The sequence below is a fragment of the Neopsephotus bourkii genome, unplaced genomic scaffold, assembly GCF_033783945.1.
Source record: "Neopsephotus bourkii isolate Nb327-2 ecotype Australia unplaced genomic scaffold, CSIRO-AGI_Nbou_v1 NB_1820, whole genome shotgun sequence".
Lineage (NCBI taxonomy): Eukaryota > Metazoa > Chordata > Aves > Psittaciformes > Psittacidae > Neopsephotus > Neopsephotus bourkii.
In genome coordinates this window covers 6,611,961-6,630,256 of record NW_026902293.1, presented here as the reverse complement: position 1 = coordinate 6,630,256, position 18,296 = coordinate 6,611,961, and the positions used below count along the sequence as shown (strand labels likewise).

General features: G+C 41.8%; 1 protein-coding gene across 1 annotated transcript in view; it reads left to right on the top strand.

Moving 5' to 3' along the window:
- The first annotated feature begins 2,976 nt into the window (after positions 1–2,976).
- CPA6 (carboxypeptidase A6) overlaps positions 2,977–18,296 on the top strand; it is an 85,969-nt gene continuing 70,649 nt past the window's right edge. Inside the window, exon 1 of the mRNA XM_061342884.1 lies at positions 2,977–3,151. Within this exon, the coding sequence (XP_061198868.1) occupies positions 3,054–3,151 (98 nt within the window). The 5' untranslated portion in view covers positions 2,977–3,053. The remainder of the gene's footprint in view (positions 3,152–18,296) is intronic.

Below are 18,296 nucleotides of genomic sequence, written 5' to 3'. Positions count from 1 at the left end.
GTTTATTTTTGACCAGTATGATTTAAACTAGAACAACATGAACATTGCTTTAACTCCTGTTTCTGAACCATTATGGCTTTAACAAATGTACAGCACGGATTGTTTATTCAAGCTGATGCATCCTTCTCATGAAGGGCAGAACAGGTTGCCCAGAGAGGTGGTGGATGCACCATCCCTGGAGACATTCAAGGCCAGGCTGGATGTGGTTCTGGGCAACTTGATCTATTTCAAGATGTCCCTGCTCACTGCTGGAGGAGTGGATTAGATGACCTTTGAAAGTCCCTTCCAACCCAAACTATTCTATGACTCTATAAGGTGAGAGTTGGGACAGCTCAAAGGTATAAAATGCACTTAAAAGAAGCTATTCCCTTTTTTCTGTTCTTCTGTGTAATTACAGACTTCTCAATAAATGGCATGTTCTCAAGTTCATGTGGCAAATGTAGGCTGCCTGCCCACTCACTTTACAGGAAGCCTTTCTTGTTTCCATGCCATGTAGAATTGCCTCTGTTTCAGCAGCCTGTGTTCCTTGTAAAGTGTGGGATGCTGTGATAAACCCCACATCTTGTTTTATTAAGGAAGAAACCCTATCTCAGTTTTTTTTTTCCTGTCCCTTCACAGTCTCTCATCACCTCCAAGTCAAAGCTGCACATTAAAATCCTTGATGTTGGCAATTCCTCTTTTCAGCTGCAAGAAGTGAAGGAAAAGAAAACTCCTACCTTCTTTCTCACAAATCCTTTGCTTAGCTGGGTGCAAGTTTTATAGCCACGTCTTGTCAGGAAAGTAGACTCACCACATGTGTAACTTCAAGTTGAACTACAGCATTTTAATCCCTTCCTAGCTGCCAGCATGTCAGAGTTACAGCCCTCCACCCAGTCTGCCCCATCACCTACTGATGGATCAAAGAGAGAATGAGACATCTGTACCCCCCTCACTACCCCTACCCCTGTTAAAGCCCTTTATGATATTTTTGAGCTATTTGTCTCTCCAGATTCTCCACAGCTCTAAAGGTGTGATTTTTAATTATTTTTAAATTAGTTTTAAACATGCAGAAGTAGGACATACTAGCAAAGACAGCAAGATATTTCTTTGAGTCCTTATTCCACACTCTGTTACTTATCTTCACTATTTAGTTTTGGTGCTTGAACTCCCATTTCTTTCTCATATCTTCTTGTATTTTACTTTCAGTGAATGCTGCAGAAAGGCAGGATTTGAGACTGGAATCTAGAGCCACAGAAGCACATAATAAAATTCTGCCTAACTCTAAGAGGAAAACTTTTTTTTGGCCTCTTGGAAGCAATAATTCTAGAAGAGTAGCCAAACCATTTTGCAAACAGAAGCCAATAGTAAAATTCTTCCTAACCCCAATAAAACCAGGTTTTTATCCTCAAAGCAAATATTTTAGAATAATAGCCAAACTACATTTTGAAAACTTTTTAATAATTGATGTATTACCCAATACACTTCAGGTGTAGCAAGGACACATAGCAAGAAAAGTAACCAGGAACAGTATGTGAAATAAAGCACTGTTTTCTGTTCCAATACCACAATCATACCCTCCAAAAGTCACTTACTTCTTTTCAGAACAGCTGGTTTTACCTTTGAAATCACCTCTGAACAAACAGTAGAGGCTCTATTAAGTAGGTGCCTGTAAAGTTAAAGGTGCATTTGTTACAAGACTGAAGATTTGCAGAAAAGGCTTTGGGTATTTCCTACCGTAAATGGGAAGTGTTTTCAAGAAGAGACGAACAACATCTCATGCTGAATGCACATCCGTGTATAAGCACACACATAAATTCACCTCTGCAGAGACTCAGAAGAAATGAATTCAAGATTTTAAGCACAGAATGCTACAGGGGACAGGCAGCTCAAAGGTGAGAGCGCCAGTAACCGAACAGAATATTCCTGCCCTGGACCAAGTCTTTTCCATCTCCAGACTCTTATCATAAAATTAGTGTCAGATTTAGAGCCAGTATGGAAACAGAGACAAAGAAAAATGTTCATTTGCCTTTCAGCCATAGAATATGTAGTGTGCAAGGTTTAATACAGTCCTTTTTGAAAAGCTCCCCATGTCTCTGAAGCATTAACAGGGATTTACAGAAGTTCTCACACACATTCAACTGTCAGCGGTTTTATTTGTCTGCAGCCACTCATTATTACTCTGAGAGGCTGAGAACCAGTTAGGTTTAAGCACTTTTTGCTTCTTGTAATGAAAGTCAACCTAAGAGTATCGAAGGGGCTATCAGTTTATGCCATGTTGGCATATTTTATCTACTTTAACAGTACTCCAGGTGTTTTCCATAAAATACTATTACTTGCAACAAAACTCTTCCCATTTTCCTTGCTATTCCCAGTGCTCCAGTGACTTATCTTTATGTGGCTCTTTCACTCCCACCAGTGTAGAAAAGAGGTAGCAAACACTCAGTTAAAAAATAAATAAATAAAAATAAAGCTTAGTTTTTATTTTATTGTATCAGCCTCTTGTCCCCTATCCCACTACTCAGGCCCAAGACTTTTTGCAACACTGGTAACTTGAAATCCCACTTTCTCCTCCCCTCGTGGTTCCTAATGGAGCTCTCCACCGCTTGTGCTTTATGCAGGCATCCCACCGGACTCAACTCACTCCCCCAACAGGGAAAATCACAGCGGTAATCCCCCGACGCCGCTCACCGCTGCGCTCACTGGGCGCAGCACCTGCGGGTGCAGCCCACCCCTCGCACCCCTCTTTCCGCAGCCGCCGTGCCCACGGGGGGCTGCTGGCTGCAGCCCTCCCCTTGCCAGCCCCCGGCCCACACCCGGGACAGGCAGCGGCTGCGGGGCCGCGCACCCCCCGCACCTCCCGTCCGCCCTCCCTCCCCGCCCCGTCCCGCCGCCGTCGCCGTTCCCCCTCCGACTCTTTTCTCTCGCCGCTGGCACCAGCGACACCTCCGACCTCCCCGCTCCTCCCGGCCCCCGCCTCCGAGCCGGCTTTGTGTGAGCGGCACCAGACACCTGGGCCGGGCGCGGCGGCACCGGTGGTGGTGGTGTTGGTCTCGGGAGCAGCGGGTCCCCGCACGATGCAGCTCCGCGGGCGCCCCTCCACGCTCCTGCCCCTTTGTCTGCTCTGCCTCCAGGCTGCGCTGCCGCTCCGCGGCCACGGCGGCCGTTACGCCGGGTAAGTCTGTCCGTCCGTCCGCCCGCCGTCCCTTACCGGCCCGGAGGGGCGGCAGTAGCTCCGCGGCCGCGCTCCTTCCGCTGACTTGTCCCAAGAACCGGCTTGTACAGACGGGTTCTGCTGCGAGGTTGGTTTGCTGGTTTCCATGCAGCTATGGCATGCTCCGGCGCTTTCTTGCAAAAGGTGCTGTCTCTTATAGTAATCGGAAGGATGCTACACTGGGGGAGGAAAGTTTTAGTGTCCTTGTAGAAAGAGACATTGTGGTTGTACAGCACAGAGGCTTCACCGTGCTCCGAAATGAATGAACATTTGTATTTTCCTTGAGGGGACAATTTTCGTGTGGTTTTTTTTTTTTTTTAAAGTTGAACAATGTGCGGTCTTACTGAATACATAAACAGTGCAACCAATAAGGGAACCTGACTTACCTTACTGTAAGCAAGTGAAGACTTTTACATGTGTTTCAAACTAGCCTTTTTTTAACTTTACTTTTGTTTTCATTTGAAGTACAAATGTGTGTTAGAAAGACGGAACTAAGCAGTAATAAAAGGCAAACTGTGGTATCAGTGCTAGGCTTTGCCTCCAAAGTGTATGTTCTTTTTGCCTGGCTTAAACACTTTGGTTTTAGCAAGTATTTAACAAAATAGAGAGCTTTGTGATGCAAATGAAAAGACAATCATACATAGGGGCATTAGAAGCTCTCTTTTCACAGACACTATAAGATTCATTCAGACTGACCATCAAATTCCTCCGGAGAAGCACACCTCCCTGTGGAAGTAGGAACTGTATTATTCTTTTTATTATATTAAAATAGCCAAGCCAGGCATGGAAATTCCACTACTTAAATGAAGCTTAGGAAACCCCGAAACATGCCTTGAGCTTAAAGTGTGTGGTAACGTGATATGAAGCCATTCACCCCTGGGTCACAATTAGTGACAGAAAGTAGTTAAACATTTGACAGCTGTTCCACCATGTCCAGTTAGCTCCTCTTGTCCCGGTGTCTATCCTAGCTGTGTGAAACCAAAGTGACCACCACACTCGGGAGCTCTCCTGGCAGCGCAGAAAGGAATGGGGCAGAACACTGAACTGTTCTTCAAAGCCATGGCATAAGGTTCATGCAGCAGCACTGCTCTGTCTGGAGCCCATTGTACAATCATGGTCTTGATAAGACCCAATTGTTTTAAAGTCAGGACTGTATTGAGTTTATTTGGAGATGACATCGAGATGAGTAACACATTCCCAGTGCTGGTACACGACTTTTTCTGAATATTAGTTACGTAAGCTATCTATTGATCAAGGTACAAGATGTCAAAATACACATTTTAATATCCTCTACATTTAAGTGAGATTGTCCATCTGTAATCCAGTTGATTAAAACAGAAGAACAATGCATGCAGATTCATGTATTTGACCTTTGCTAAGCATGTGAATCACCAGCTCTGTTACAAGTTTTAAAAATCATTTTCTTGTTGAATCATTTTATGTGCCCCAAGTGACGTGTGAAGGATACACCCAAACTCTCCCTGTTTATCCCCGTCCTAGAAGATTTTGCATAGAGTCTAGTCCCGAAAAACAAGGTGTCTCATCAGCTTCCATCTTGCTTTCGGCAAGCACAACAAAAATCACTACTAAAAAAGAAAATAATAATAAAAAATAAAAGGCTAGAGTTCATTATAAAAACTCTTGGTCAATAAGCAATTGTAGTAGGGGGCCAAGATATATTTACAAGCCTTGCTGAAAATGCGGTCACATTTGTAACAGAAACCAGAATGTGTACCACATGTGTAACACAAACTGGAAAAATAGCCTGATCTTTTTCCCACTCTACTAATCTTTTCCATTCCTACTATCCTGGCATTATTTGTGTCAATAAGAGATGGTGAAAAAAATTGTTTGCACCAGGATGAAGGTTCCTTCAGAATTATGACTACATCTTGTCCTTCTGAGGCATCTGTCATCAGCCCAATGTCTTGGGCAGAATCATTTAATTCCCTCTGTGTGTGCAATAGAGTAGGAACACTTGAGTGGGTATTGCCATCACTCCTGAGCCTCATCATCACCTAAAGGGAAAAATATTTTGGTAGGGTTTGGGGTGGGTTTTTCTTTTTGAGAAAGGCAATAAAAGGGGTGTCCCAGCCACCTGACTTCATTCTGTGCTAAGAAATGTGTGTCAATCCTAGTCACTTCTATGAGGCTGTAACATATAGGGGAAAGGCATAAATAGAATTAGGGCAAAAAAGCTGAGAGAAAGGAAAAAAAAAAAGAACAAAAAAAGCAATGGAAAATATTTCTCACAAACTGAGGCCAGCACTAGGAGGTACAGAGCAATTGCAGCTCTTTAGCTGAGGACTCCAACCCAAGACAATTAATTGGTATTGCACATGTTTCTCCAAACCAACCTCTCCAAACTGTGTCCAGAGCAGGCCAGGCGTGCCATATGGATACATCTTTATGCAAATGCATTCCAGATACCTTCAGGAAGTCAACAAATAGTTGGGACGTCTCAGCAAGGAGGCAGGAGCTCTCATGCCCACTGAGTTCACTGCAGAGCAGGTGTATTTGCCTTTGGCTGTCTCACAGAACATGCGGGAGTTCAATCAGCCTCTGTGCTCTTGTGCCTGCAGGACCTCAAAAGGAGCTGGGAGCTACTGCCTTCACCTCTAGAAGACCCTGCTAACCAGCTACCCTGCAGCAAATTCAAAACTATACTCACACATTTTTCCTTCTCCCACTTGCGTGCTCTGTCCAAAGGTTCTAAGGGAGACAGGCAAGGGGAGGGGACACATCAGGGTTTGGGCAGAGTATATGTGATATACTGAAGTGGATTTTGCAGGAGGCCATTACCAGAGGTTCAGACAGGGGCAACAAGGATAACCAAATGCATGGAATGGCTTAAGTGCTAGGACTCTGGTCTCTAATAGAAATAATTTAAGGCCTAACAGATGTCTACAACCTTTGAGTGACATGGAGGTAGTGGATAGAGATAACTTGTGCCCTGTTTCTTCTAGTTACAAGCAGGAGATATAAAACTAATCTAGCAGAAACCAGGTTGAAAAGAAACTTCTTCACAAGTGTGAGTCCTGTGGGAATCCTTGCTGAAGGATGTGAAATAGTGTTCTGGGTTCCTGTCTGGCCTCTGCAGGTGGAAGAGGGCAGAAAACATGGGGAGTAAGGGAAGACATAAAAAGTCAGGACCTGGGCAAAGCTTGCACCCATGCTTGGGAGCTCTGAGCTTTTCCTAGGTTGTCTACATTAGATGCAACCTATGGTCTTCCTGTAGACACTTATACTTCTCTTGGTTTTAAAAGTACATATGTTACAAATGGGAGTGTAGTGTAGTATTAAAGAAAATTCATGTCCAGGCTTGGTCTGTGGAAGGGAGAGTTGCCAGGTATGCTACTGAAAGGACATCCAGCCCAGGAGATCACTGCATTGAAACTAACTGTAGGTTGGGACAGTACTTAGTGGAAATACTCTTCCTTGGGTAGTTGTGTTTTGACAGTTTTCCATAGCAGGGTACGGGAACAGGTGGACTTTGGTGGTTGGTTTTGACCAAATGCAGCAATCTTCTTCTCTTAGGAATGCTATGAAGGAGATGGCTATCCATTAGCAGGTCAAGGTTTCTTAGGACAAAAAGCATCTCTCTCATTTATTCTTTAAAAACCACTACTAAGATCTTTTTACTCCAGCTCACCTACCTCCACCTTAGGTGGCAGTTGGGCATGTTCCTTTCATTTTCTACCCCACTTTGTGTTCTTCCAAAGCCTTTTCAGAAGTGTGCCTCATCTCACCTTAAATAACCAAATGCAGGCAAAGAACTTGACCAGACCTTCTTTAAGGTTTTTGCTGGACTCTTTGGAGACTTTTTTAAATACTGGATCAAGATTTTACCTCCTCCAAAATCATGCAACCAACTAGGTTGGAAAAGACCTTTGAGATCATCAAGTCCAAACTGTTAACCCCAGGTGTGTGTTGCAGTGCTGCAGGTAATAGTCATTTCTCCTGGCCAGGTAAAGGTGATGGTATGTGCTTATATTACTGTGTAACAACAGTGTAAAATAAGATGGGAGTGATGTGGGTAACAAGGAAATTGAAATCAGTAAAGAAATCCAAGCATGCAGTATGCTGCATGCGATCCAAGATGCAGTATGCTGCAGCTACTAGGACATCACATCCTGAAAGCTGCATAAACCAACTGTTCATGTAGATAAGCACAGATATCAAATCTGAGAGCATTTGGCAAATTTGAAGTATTTTAATGCCCACTAATACCCCTACATACCATAGCTAAGTGCCTCTGATCCTCACAATACCTTACACACAATAGCTGGCAATTGTTCTCTCTCATGGAAAAAACACATGGGAGTGTGATGAAAGCGAGTTGCTGAGGGAACTGAGAAGTGGAAAGGAACTCCTGTGCTGTTCCCCTCTGCAGATTTTTTCCAAATGTTTTAATCGGGGACTAAAATATCTGCTTTGCTGTGTGAAAATGGTTCTTTCTCTCTGCTGCTCAGCTCTCCTTCCCCACACCCGAGTCAAAGTGAAATGTCATAAAACTGGCAAAAAATTGGTACTTGGAAAGCACACCACCAGCCTCAGATGGAAGTTGATCGTATTAATTCAGATGAAAACAACACTTAGTGCTTCTCTAGATGGTGTTGGGGCTTCTAAAAGGTCAAAAGCTGTGAGCTCTCTAGCACAATTATAAGTATTCTCTTTTAGAATAACCAATAATTCTCTAATCAAAGCGCCACTGATTCCTAAAAAGAGCACATATCAGTGGAACCCACGAGAACTCTGGGACCTCTATTACCCATTCTTGTCCTAACACCACAGCTCTAATTTTGAACTTTCTCATCACCTGGTATTCTCCCTGTACAATATCCTTTATGTTCTCTTAGAGGGGAAAAAAAAAAAATACTGCCAAGTTCTCGTTCTTTTTTTCATCTAAGTCCAGGCACAATAAATTTACCTTTTAAAGGCTCTCTGCCCTCCTCATTATAAATGAGAAATATGAAGTGTTCCAGTTGCTCTTTCTCTTTATTTTTTACTTTTTTACTTCTTTGGGGTTTTTTTAATAATTGGAACCAGGATGTACATCCACATTACCCAGGTGAACTGAATGCCAGGCAAGGAGGGTCCTGGTTCATTATGGCTGTGTCCAAATCAATCTCCAGGTTCATGTCACCCTATGAGCATGGTCCTATACTCTTCCAAACTGGGACCCCATTGGGTGGTGTCCTGGGTTCCTGTCTGCCCTTTGCAGGTGGAAGAGGGCAGAAAACATGAAGAGTAAGGGAAGATATGAAAAATCAGGACCTGGGCAAATCTTGCACCCATGCTTGGGAGCTCAGAACCTTTCCTAGGTTTTCTATATTAGATGCAACCTATGGTCTTCCAATAAGAATAATTCTTTGGGAAGTGTAAAATCAATTCCTGTAGACATATATACTTCCCTCATTTTTTAAAGTATATATGTTATAAATGGGAATGTAGTTTAGTATTAAAGAAAATTTATGTCCAGGCTTGGTCCATAGAGTTATGTTCTGCAAAAAACAGGACACCTGTAAGGTGAATTTAAACAGAGATACTGATAAAAAAAGAGAACTCACATATCAAATCAATCCAGACCCTCAGACTAAAGTATCCACTTTGAATCCACCACTTTCTCTGTCTCATGGAAATAAGCGAGCAAAGAGATAAAGCTTTTCCTAGAACTTCTGGCACTAGTTGCAGTGGACTCCAGAGCTCCCACTTCTACACTATACCCACCTCAGCTGCTGCTGCTGCGAATTAACTCTCCCAGAGTCTCTCATGGGCTTCTTAAAATGAAGTTCTCAAGTCTGAATGCTTTCTACAGGACTTCAACAAGCATTTAACAGGGGACAGATGTTATATAAATCACGCACATACTGATTTCTCTTTTTTTTTTTTTTTTAATTAAGAAAATTGGAATCTAAAATATGTGAGCAATTCACATGTAAAACACTGGAACTTACTTGTAGTCCAGAAGGAAAATCATGGCTCTGGAAGGAGCAAATTAGAAAAAGGGAGGCCAAAAACCTGCTTTGCTTGAATACATTGCTAATAATTTGTGGGGCACTCTAGTTTCATGCACTGCATAGAGCTGTGTCCCACACTGCACAATAAACAGGATCCCAAGGTCTCCTGAAATTCTAGTATCTGTAAAAATGTCATCCATATGTCTGAAACAGCCTTACTTGGTCAAAATGCTATAGGAAATATTTATTGCTCCATCTAGTTGAAGGTGAATGGCCACCATTAATCATTTCTCCCTATCTCCAGGAGGTAAACTCTGTCATCTCTGTTTTGCATTCTTACCTTTTCTCCTCAACTTTACCTCTGAATATATGACAGAAATTGTACTCCCTTTCTATTGTAGAACATGGTATTTAACAGTGTTCTGTGTGTGTAATATTCAGGCAAAAGCCAAGAAAGAAACAGACATGTTGATCATATATTGGGTGTCTGTTCAGTAGTCTTGTAAGAAAAACCTGCTGTGGGTATGCATATAGCAGTGAAAACTGAAATCAGGCAGTGTAGTTCACCATTCTGTATATCCACTGTTCAAGCAATACGATTTGTTTTGCTCCCAGGCAGGAGATAAGGAGAATATTCCTGCAGTTTGACCCTCTACACCAAAAAAATATTAAAATAAACAGCATTGCTACAATCCCCTGCCCCTCTGGCTTACATATTCATGCTACCAGTATTATTTTTCATGCAGAAAACAACTTTCAGTGAATCCTGTTCTATTTACAATGATAAGCATGTTTGGTTGAAAAAGGAGAACCAATAATTACAATTATACATTAAACCCATCTCTGAAAACCCTGCTGCAGGCAAAACTACTTGCAGAGCTTTATAGGACTTTTGCTGGTCTCAGATGTGCAGACCTCCGGTAAGCAAACTTCAGAGACAATTGGGCCCAATCTCAATTTATGGGTTTTTTTTTCTGTAAATTCTGGTTCTGGTTTAAAGTACACGATTGAGTACAAAGATGTGGTTCTGATTTGATATCGCTGTTACAGCAAAGCACGCGTGGATTGTAAGGGTGCTACAAATCTCCACCTCAGTATATCAGATCAGAATTGGGCCTTAAACAGATGCTGAATTTAAGGAAAGCATCTGGAAGTAAAACTCTAAAACTGCTTTTTGTGCAAGACACCTGAGCATGGGTCAGCCAAAGTACTCTGAATTGAAAAGATATTCAGACCAGCAAATGGATGGGGATAAATCATTCAGTTTTTTTCCTGATACTTTGTACCTTTTGAGCTGGCCTAATGAGAATGAAGGCCAAGGACCTCACTGCTTTCTTATGAAACTAAAAGCTAGGCCTTGTGCATCACCCAGGAGGAGCAAGGATGCCTGGTTTGGGGTGGGTGCTGACACAGGCTGGCCTACAGCAGCAGGCAGGGAGCACAAACCCATTCCTTCTACCTGTGTCTGCTCTCTGCAAGCTGAATGCTAGGGAGAACAAGGTTCTACCAAGGCCCTCTTCCACTGGGAAATGATGAGGCTTGCAAGTGTGCTTTTTTAAAGAGAAGCCACACCATAAAGTTACAAGGCAAAGCAATACACAAAACAGCACTTGCTAAAGAGATGATTTAGACTGCTTAAACACACCCATGAAACAAACAGAATTATCAAATCAAAACTTTTCTTCATGATCTACAGCTCGGTTAAGGCTTTTATACAGGGGAGACTACTAAAGCATGACCTTGAAAATGAATTTGTAGGAGGTTTATTACAGTAAGGTTATTCTAAGAAAAGCTTATTGTTTCATATATTATACCATATTTCAGATTCCTTCATGAGACTGATACAGTTTGCAGCATTTCATGGTTCACTCAGAGAGAGAAAAAGAGGTTCTTTTTATTTTTAATTTAGATTAAAAATAATTGCAGGTGCTCACATCTCAGAAAGCCAACCATGTCCTTCACGTGATGGCTTTCTGTGATGCAACCCGTGCATCAACAGAAGTGTGACCAGCAGGTCAAGGGAGGTGATTCTGCCCCTCTACTCCTCTCAGGTGACACCCCTCCTGGAGTACTGCATTCAGCTCTGAAGCCCAAGAGATGGTTTGGGGGAAACCTCATGGCAGCTTTCCAATACCTAACGGGGGGCTACAAGAAAGATGGGGACAAACTTTTCAGCAGGGCCTGTTGTGATAAGACAGGGGCTAATGGTTTTAAACTAAAAGAGGGGAGATTTAGGCAAGATACAAGGAAGAGATTTTTTTACAATGAGGGTGGTGAGACACTGGAACAGGTTGCCCAGAGAGGCAGTAGATGTTGTGTCCCAGGAAATATTCAAGACCAACTTGTACAGGGCTCTGAACAACCTGATCTAGTTGAAGATGTCCTTCTCATTGAAGAGATCTGGACTAAATTACCTTTCAAGATTCCTTCCAAGCCAAACTATAATTCTATCCTGTGATTCTGTGATTTTTGTGTTGCATTTGGATGACAGCTTACAATTACACTATCTTACAGGTTTGAAAGTCTCAGGTGAGCAGCATAAAAGGTGGTGCATCTTAATTACAAGACAACAGCTTGTTAGGTCAGAAGACCTGCTGAGGAGCAGGTAGCATATATGATAAAACTGTGGTCTGTGGATGGATTTTTAAATGCGAATGTTTTAGCCCGGGTTTTTTCCTCTCAAAGCACTGAAGGTGCTAACTTAGTTGAAATAAATGAACAGATTCATCCATAGCAGTCAGGCATTGGTTTATATAAGTATGGGATAATACCCTGAAAGAAAGTCAAGCCTCGAAGACAGACATGAGAAATTGCTTTAGCAGACCTGACAAAAACCTGGTGCAGTCTTTGATTTACTCCACTGTACTCCCACCAAGATTACCACCAGATGCTACTCTAAGGCTGCAGTGCAGTGACACTGCCAAACCCCATGAACCCCTGCTAATGGCCAGGGCAGACAGCTGTGCTCCTGCTGCTCCAGATGTGCAGCCCTTGCTCAGAGACTGGCACTCTTCTTCGTATAGTGAGCCAATTCCAGGAGCAAAGAGAGCAAAAAAGCAATTTTCCTTTTTTTTTCCTTTTTTTTTTTCCCTGGACTAACTGTCAGCTTGTCAAGCTGGGATCTGGCTGCTGCAGAGCCTCTGGGGTATTCGTGTTGGCACAGGGAAGGGGTGGGAGTGGCTGTTTTTTTGGGACCTGCCTGCATACCTCAAGCCTCTCAGTCTCCCTGTGCACATATGCACTGGAGACAGTTGTCTGAAACCAGTTAAATTCCAGGTATGAACTCCGAGGAGCACATCATGGTTTTACCTCAGCAGAATCTGGCTTCGTGTTCAGTCCCAACTACCAGGCTCCTCTCCAGATCCATGTCAATGGAACAATTCCAGATGAATGTTTCAGGCTCACAGGGAGAACAGTGGGATGCCTATTTTCATATAAGTGCCTTCCTAAAAGTGCAAAACCAAAGAAGATGCTAACCTTGGTAGTAACCATCATCACACTTGGGGTTTTGAAGCAAAGAGACATCATTCCTAACCATACAGTAGTTTGGGTTGGAAGGGGCTTTCAAAGGTCATCTAGTCCAAACCCCCTGCAATGAGCAGGGACATCATCAGCTAGATGAGGCTAATGTCTGAAGAAGATGCAAGTCCTTCTTTGTGAAACAGTCAAGACTAACGTGATAGCGTCTACGGAAAAATAATCTCTATATTTATCAAATAGGTTGTTGTTAAGCAAACAAGCCGTGTTTGTCAAGAAAACAAGGAAGACATTTAAATAAGGACATTTTACTATGGCATCTGCCTTTATTTGTCACGGTGCAGTTTCAACAGGGAAATAAACCTTGAACTGTATAGGGCAAGCAGCCAAGAACATACTCTGCCTAAAATCTGTACCAAATAACAAGAGTCACCATGCAAGCACACTGCCAAGTCTGGGCTAGTAAGCCAAGTGTCTCAGCGGAATGCACTTGTGTCACTGCCGGCAGTACATAGCGTAAACATACCCTGTGGCACAAAGACAGGACGTCATGTCTTTATCCTACTCTGTTATTAACAGACTGGATCCCTGATGCATCTGCCTATGGTAGTGACAATGCAAAAATATGCATATGGAGATTTTTAATAGAGCATACAGTCTAAAACATTTGCTTTCTTTGTGAACAGTTAGTTTCACATTGAGTCTGTTCAGCTGAGGTTCTTCTATTTTGCTTTTACCAAAAGCAGTTGTCTTAGTCTTCAAGATACAGTCTTAAAATCACTGGCTATCAAAAAAGCCTCAGAAGAAATCAGAGCATTGGAGTATAAACAGTAAAAGCTTTTATATTCACTATCCAACACAAAAGATAATTCCTAATGTATTTTCTGGGGCCTAGCCTAGAATTCTAACTGGAGTGAAATATATAATTATACAGGTTTTGATCCCTACTGCAAGAGTTGTTTCTGTTCAACACTAAATTGTCCTGAGGCTGGTGATTCTCCCTCCAAAGTAGCTGCAAGGAGTGTGAAGCACAGGAACCCAGGGCTTCTCTGCTCAGCAGAAAGGTGACCACAAATTGTGGGAAACCCTGTCTGCTTGGCATGGGCTGTTCAGTGTCTGAGCGCATCTGGTGTATAGTATCTCTCAAAGGCCCCAGGCAAAGAACCTCAGCTGGCCAACATCATCAACCTCTGTCAAACCAGCACATGACGAAGACGCTGATCGACTCTGGCCAGACAATTCTGTGTCAACGTGGAGATAGAAATATGGGTATTTCGGGCTCAAATTTGATAAAAGAGGACTCAGAGGCTTCAGCCTTTCCTCCCTTCTACGATGTATGCTGCTCATCACGAGGTAATTATGTGTTTCAAGGCTTTGCAGCTAGCCTCACCTGCCAAAAATATGTATCAAATTAGGAAATAAGTGTCCAGTGAGCTCAAGTACTTTTGCAGTTCAGAAAAAGGTTAGTAGGTGTCACAGACCCGGAGGTTTGAGGACCAGCAGTGTCCCACCCTGGCATCCAGGCCCTCCATGTATGCTTAGTCCTTAGCCAATGAGCATCATGCAACCCACCAGTGTGTTATTTTTCCTATGTCCTTCCTTCTTTCCTTGGACCTATCATCTCTTTTCCATAAGGTAATTGGCATTTTTGGCTGTATGATGAATGAAAAGTAGTTAGCACAGGATGCCTTGCCTGACCACATTGGAGAGAGATTTGTAATTATTAGCACAAACAGATAAGAAAATAGTACAAAACCGTAGAAAGATTATCTACTTACGCCTCTAGGAGATGATGGAGAAGTGAAGTCAGTCTCCTACATGGTAAGGAGTCAGTATAGACTAGTGCTCTGGATGAGTTAAGTCTTATGTCTCCTTCTTATGAGGGGCAACCTCTCCAAATGCTATAAAAGCTCCACTGAAAAATGGTGGGTGAATGGGTCCAGGAACCCAGAAAACCTGATTGTTTGCTTCTGCTGAATGAGACTGTAAAAGTGAGGAGAAAACCTGTAGATTTTACCTTATCAGACTGGATCAGTCCTACCAATCTGCAGACAGTGAGACAGTGCCATGAAACAGTTCAGGGTACAGAATTACAGGGAGCAAGGGATCCACACTGTGCTCTGTGAAATCTGATCATTCTGCATTGTTTTTCTTTAATCCAGCATCCATTATCTCTGCAGAAAAAAAATACACGTAAGCTTTTATGTATGGCAACTGCACTGGGGGTGGTCTTTGAATTAGAAGGCATTTGCTCGCAGAGCCTGTAGCAAGTCACTCTGGCTGCAGGCTGCACAGTTATAATGGGAAAAAAGAAGCAAACAGGAAACAAAAAGCATCCTCCTGTACAGTTAAAGAGGACAGGCCTGTGAAAACTATGAGAGCTAAGGAAAGATTTCTAATAGACAGGTGTGTTTACTGTGTGTTGACATTAACCAAGGAAGTGATATACAATATTTAAAGGTTTACTCTACAGGCAATGGATCTACAAGATTTCAGTTATCTTGTTAGAGCTAATGAAATACAGCCTTAGTGATGGAGTAGCTAATAGCTGGTCAATACAAATGCAAAGTATTCATTCTTTTAAACATATAAAATAAACAGAACCAAAAAAAAAGGACTTTATGCAGGAGGAAAATGCAGGGATCTCACTGGGAAGGAGCAGTTTCACAGCAGGCAATTAAAAACATAATTGTTAGGGTGCATTTAGCAACTGACAATCTCTTTGCCCCAATAAAAAACATGGCACAAAAATTAACACAAACTTAAAACAAACAAAGAAGAAATTTTAAAATTAATTGTTGTGCAAAGAACTTTCCTGCTATAAATGGGCGAATTCAAGGTAGTATTTTTAAAGTGATTTGATAAAATTGCATGCAGAGTGTTTATTTTTAAATCGCATGGCTATAAAACACCAGATGTTTTACAGTGAAGTAATGTCAGAAGAAGACTGGAATCCATTGTCTATGAGGAATGGGCAGATGCTGGCTTTTAGCAGCGACATCATGCTCATAAGAAAGTTTGCTTTCAGTGCAAGGACACCAAGCACTCCTTGCTGTATTCAGGACTTGTTTCCACATTGCCTGCAGGGTTTGTTGTTTTAAGCTTAATTATTACTCATGTGAAACAGGGAAGGGGGAATTTAAAATTAGAGTTTATGGTGGAAGTAAGTTGTCCTACGTTACGATGGGGATTAACCAAAGGAAACATTGTCTCTTGGGTGAGCAAGGCAGCCAAAGCTGAGAAGCCTTTGGTATTTTGGCCATGTGTTGTCTTGATGTATGGCTTAGGCCATTCCACTCTGAATTTTACAAAAGAAAATGGAAATACAACAAAAAGATATATTTCTTCATTTGAGATGGCAAAACCAACTTTCTGATATAAAAGCAAAGTATCACCTCATATATTTTCTGCTTTTTGCATAATGTAAGTTTTTGGCAGTTTATTCCTAGCCATGTAGTATGCCAACTCCATTTTCCATGAAACTTTATGTAAGGATAACTGGGCACAAGATGAATATAACAAGAAAGAAGCTTCAGAAGTATGGAGCTGGCAATTTAATAGTTTTGTACAGCCCTACATTTGTGGTAGTAATTCACATAATACATCAAGGGTAGCTCCGTGCACACATATTTTGCACATCACAGCTTTACAGACTGAATTTCAGACAGAAATTAATTCACTCTATGTCAGTGTACAATATAAAAAAGACAATTTAAAATTTATATTCATATGAGAGCAGAGAATGTGGGTTTATCTGTTTTTTTTAAAAATACCTAATGACAAAAATAAACACAGTTGTGTATTTGGGTTGTGATTTTAGTGTTTAGTGGACATGTATTGTGCTGCCATTTCAAGAAAAAAACCCAGATCTTCAGTTTCTAATTTTGCTCAATCAGCTATATCAAAGCAGCTCTCCTCCTCCAAGAAAAAATACAGAGCAAGGATGAGGTTCAATGTGATCACAGGTTTCAAATTTTGTGCACTCAAGGTAGCATAAAACAATGCAAACGTCATATATCTATTCACATGAAGTGTGGTCTCATTCTTCCAGTCCATTTTGGTCAAACTGAGCTACATCTTATTTATCTATCAAAAAGCTCAGCAAAATTAAATAGACCAACCAAATTGTTCCTTCCCTCTCTCCAGCATTTCACCTTTCATGGGGAGCAAGTATATTAGAGGCTCCCTGATGAAACCACTGGGTGCTACAGCAGCAGAAGCAGATTTTTAGTGAAAATGCTGCCTGGGGGACATATCTTGGCAAGCAACAACTTCCTCATAGAAATAGCATTTGTCATCAAAAGTTCTTTTGCAGAAGGCCTACTACATGCATAGATTCTTAGTTGTTGTTTTCAAAGGACCTTTCCTTTTGCTGGCTGTGCAGGTGCTGAGCCAAGATTACAGCCTGCTGTATAAAAACCTGCTTCTTTTCCTTGTATCTGCCTCTCAGTTCTCAGCCCCCTTCTACTTCACTGCCATGTCTCATCATAAACAGCCTGCAGAACTCTTCTGGGTAGGGACTGGCATTCTATCACCTGCTGGATCAGCAGATAACTTTAGGTCTTTGTTGTCTTGTATCTGCAGTATAATCAAGTAACAGTAGTTTCAGCTCTAACACAGGTATTTTGGACAGTGAATCCAGGCAGTATGATGAATAGTAGTCTTATACAGGTGAAAATAAGCTTAACTGGTTTTTATTAACTTGAATGCTTTCAATTTAGGGATTTGTTTTCAGTTAGACAGAAGGCAGTAAATGCTGATGAGTTGATTTGTTTAAGGAGCTAGCAGTTCTCTTCAGTATTTCATTATCTTTCTGTGAATTATTGTAGCAGGAAAGAACCTAAATTGCATTTATGAACTGAGTCTAGGAAATGAATAGGAGGCTGAGGGGAGATCTTATCACTACCATTACCTGAAAGGTTGTAGCCAGGTGGGGTTTAGTCTGTTTTCCCAAGTAACCAGTGATAGGACAAGAGGTAACGGCCTCAAGCTGTGCCAGGGGAGGTTTAGACTGGATATTAGGAAAAAAATTCTCACTAAAAGGGTTGTCAAGCACAGGAGGAGGCTGCCCAGGGAAGTGGTTGAGTTGCCATCCAAGGAGGTATTTAAAAGATGTGGTGCTTAAGGATATGGTTTAGTGGTGGACTTGGCAGTGCTATGTTAACAGTTGGACATGATGGTCTTAACAGCCTTTTTGTATCTAAATAATTCTATGGTTCTATAAACTGATAGTTTCCATTAGGTATCAACAGAAAAAGGTCCGTTTCTTAACACTGAGTTGATGTGAGTAAGGCTGAGAAAGATTTGAGACCAGAGGGCAAAATCTTTCTGACACCCTCTGAACTTGGTAACTTGTTCTTTTTAACCCTTTGGATTTTCTTGGCTTATTTGCTTGGCTTTAGTATTTTTTCAGATGTGTGAGTTGGAAATTGTTATCAATAAAGAGGTAAGCAGGAAGTCATAATGTCTCTGACAGCAATTGTTTATCTATCCTGTTCATTTCAGTCCAAGCTAACTCACATCCTGGATGAAGTTGATAGCAATGTCTTTGTCACTAAAAATTCCATGTATGTTTTTATACATTCACACAAATATCTGTATCACCATTTCTGAAATGGGAAAGGTGTCCATTTTATCTCCAAACCTGTTAAGTCAAAGCAACACACAGA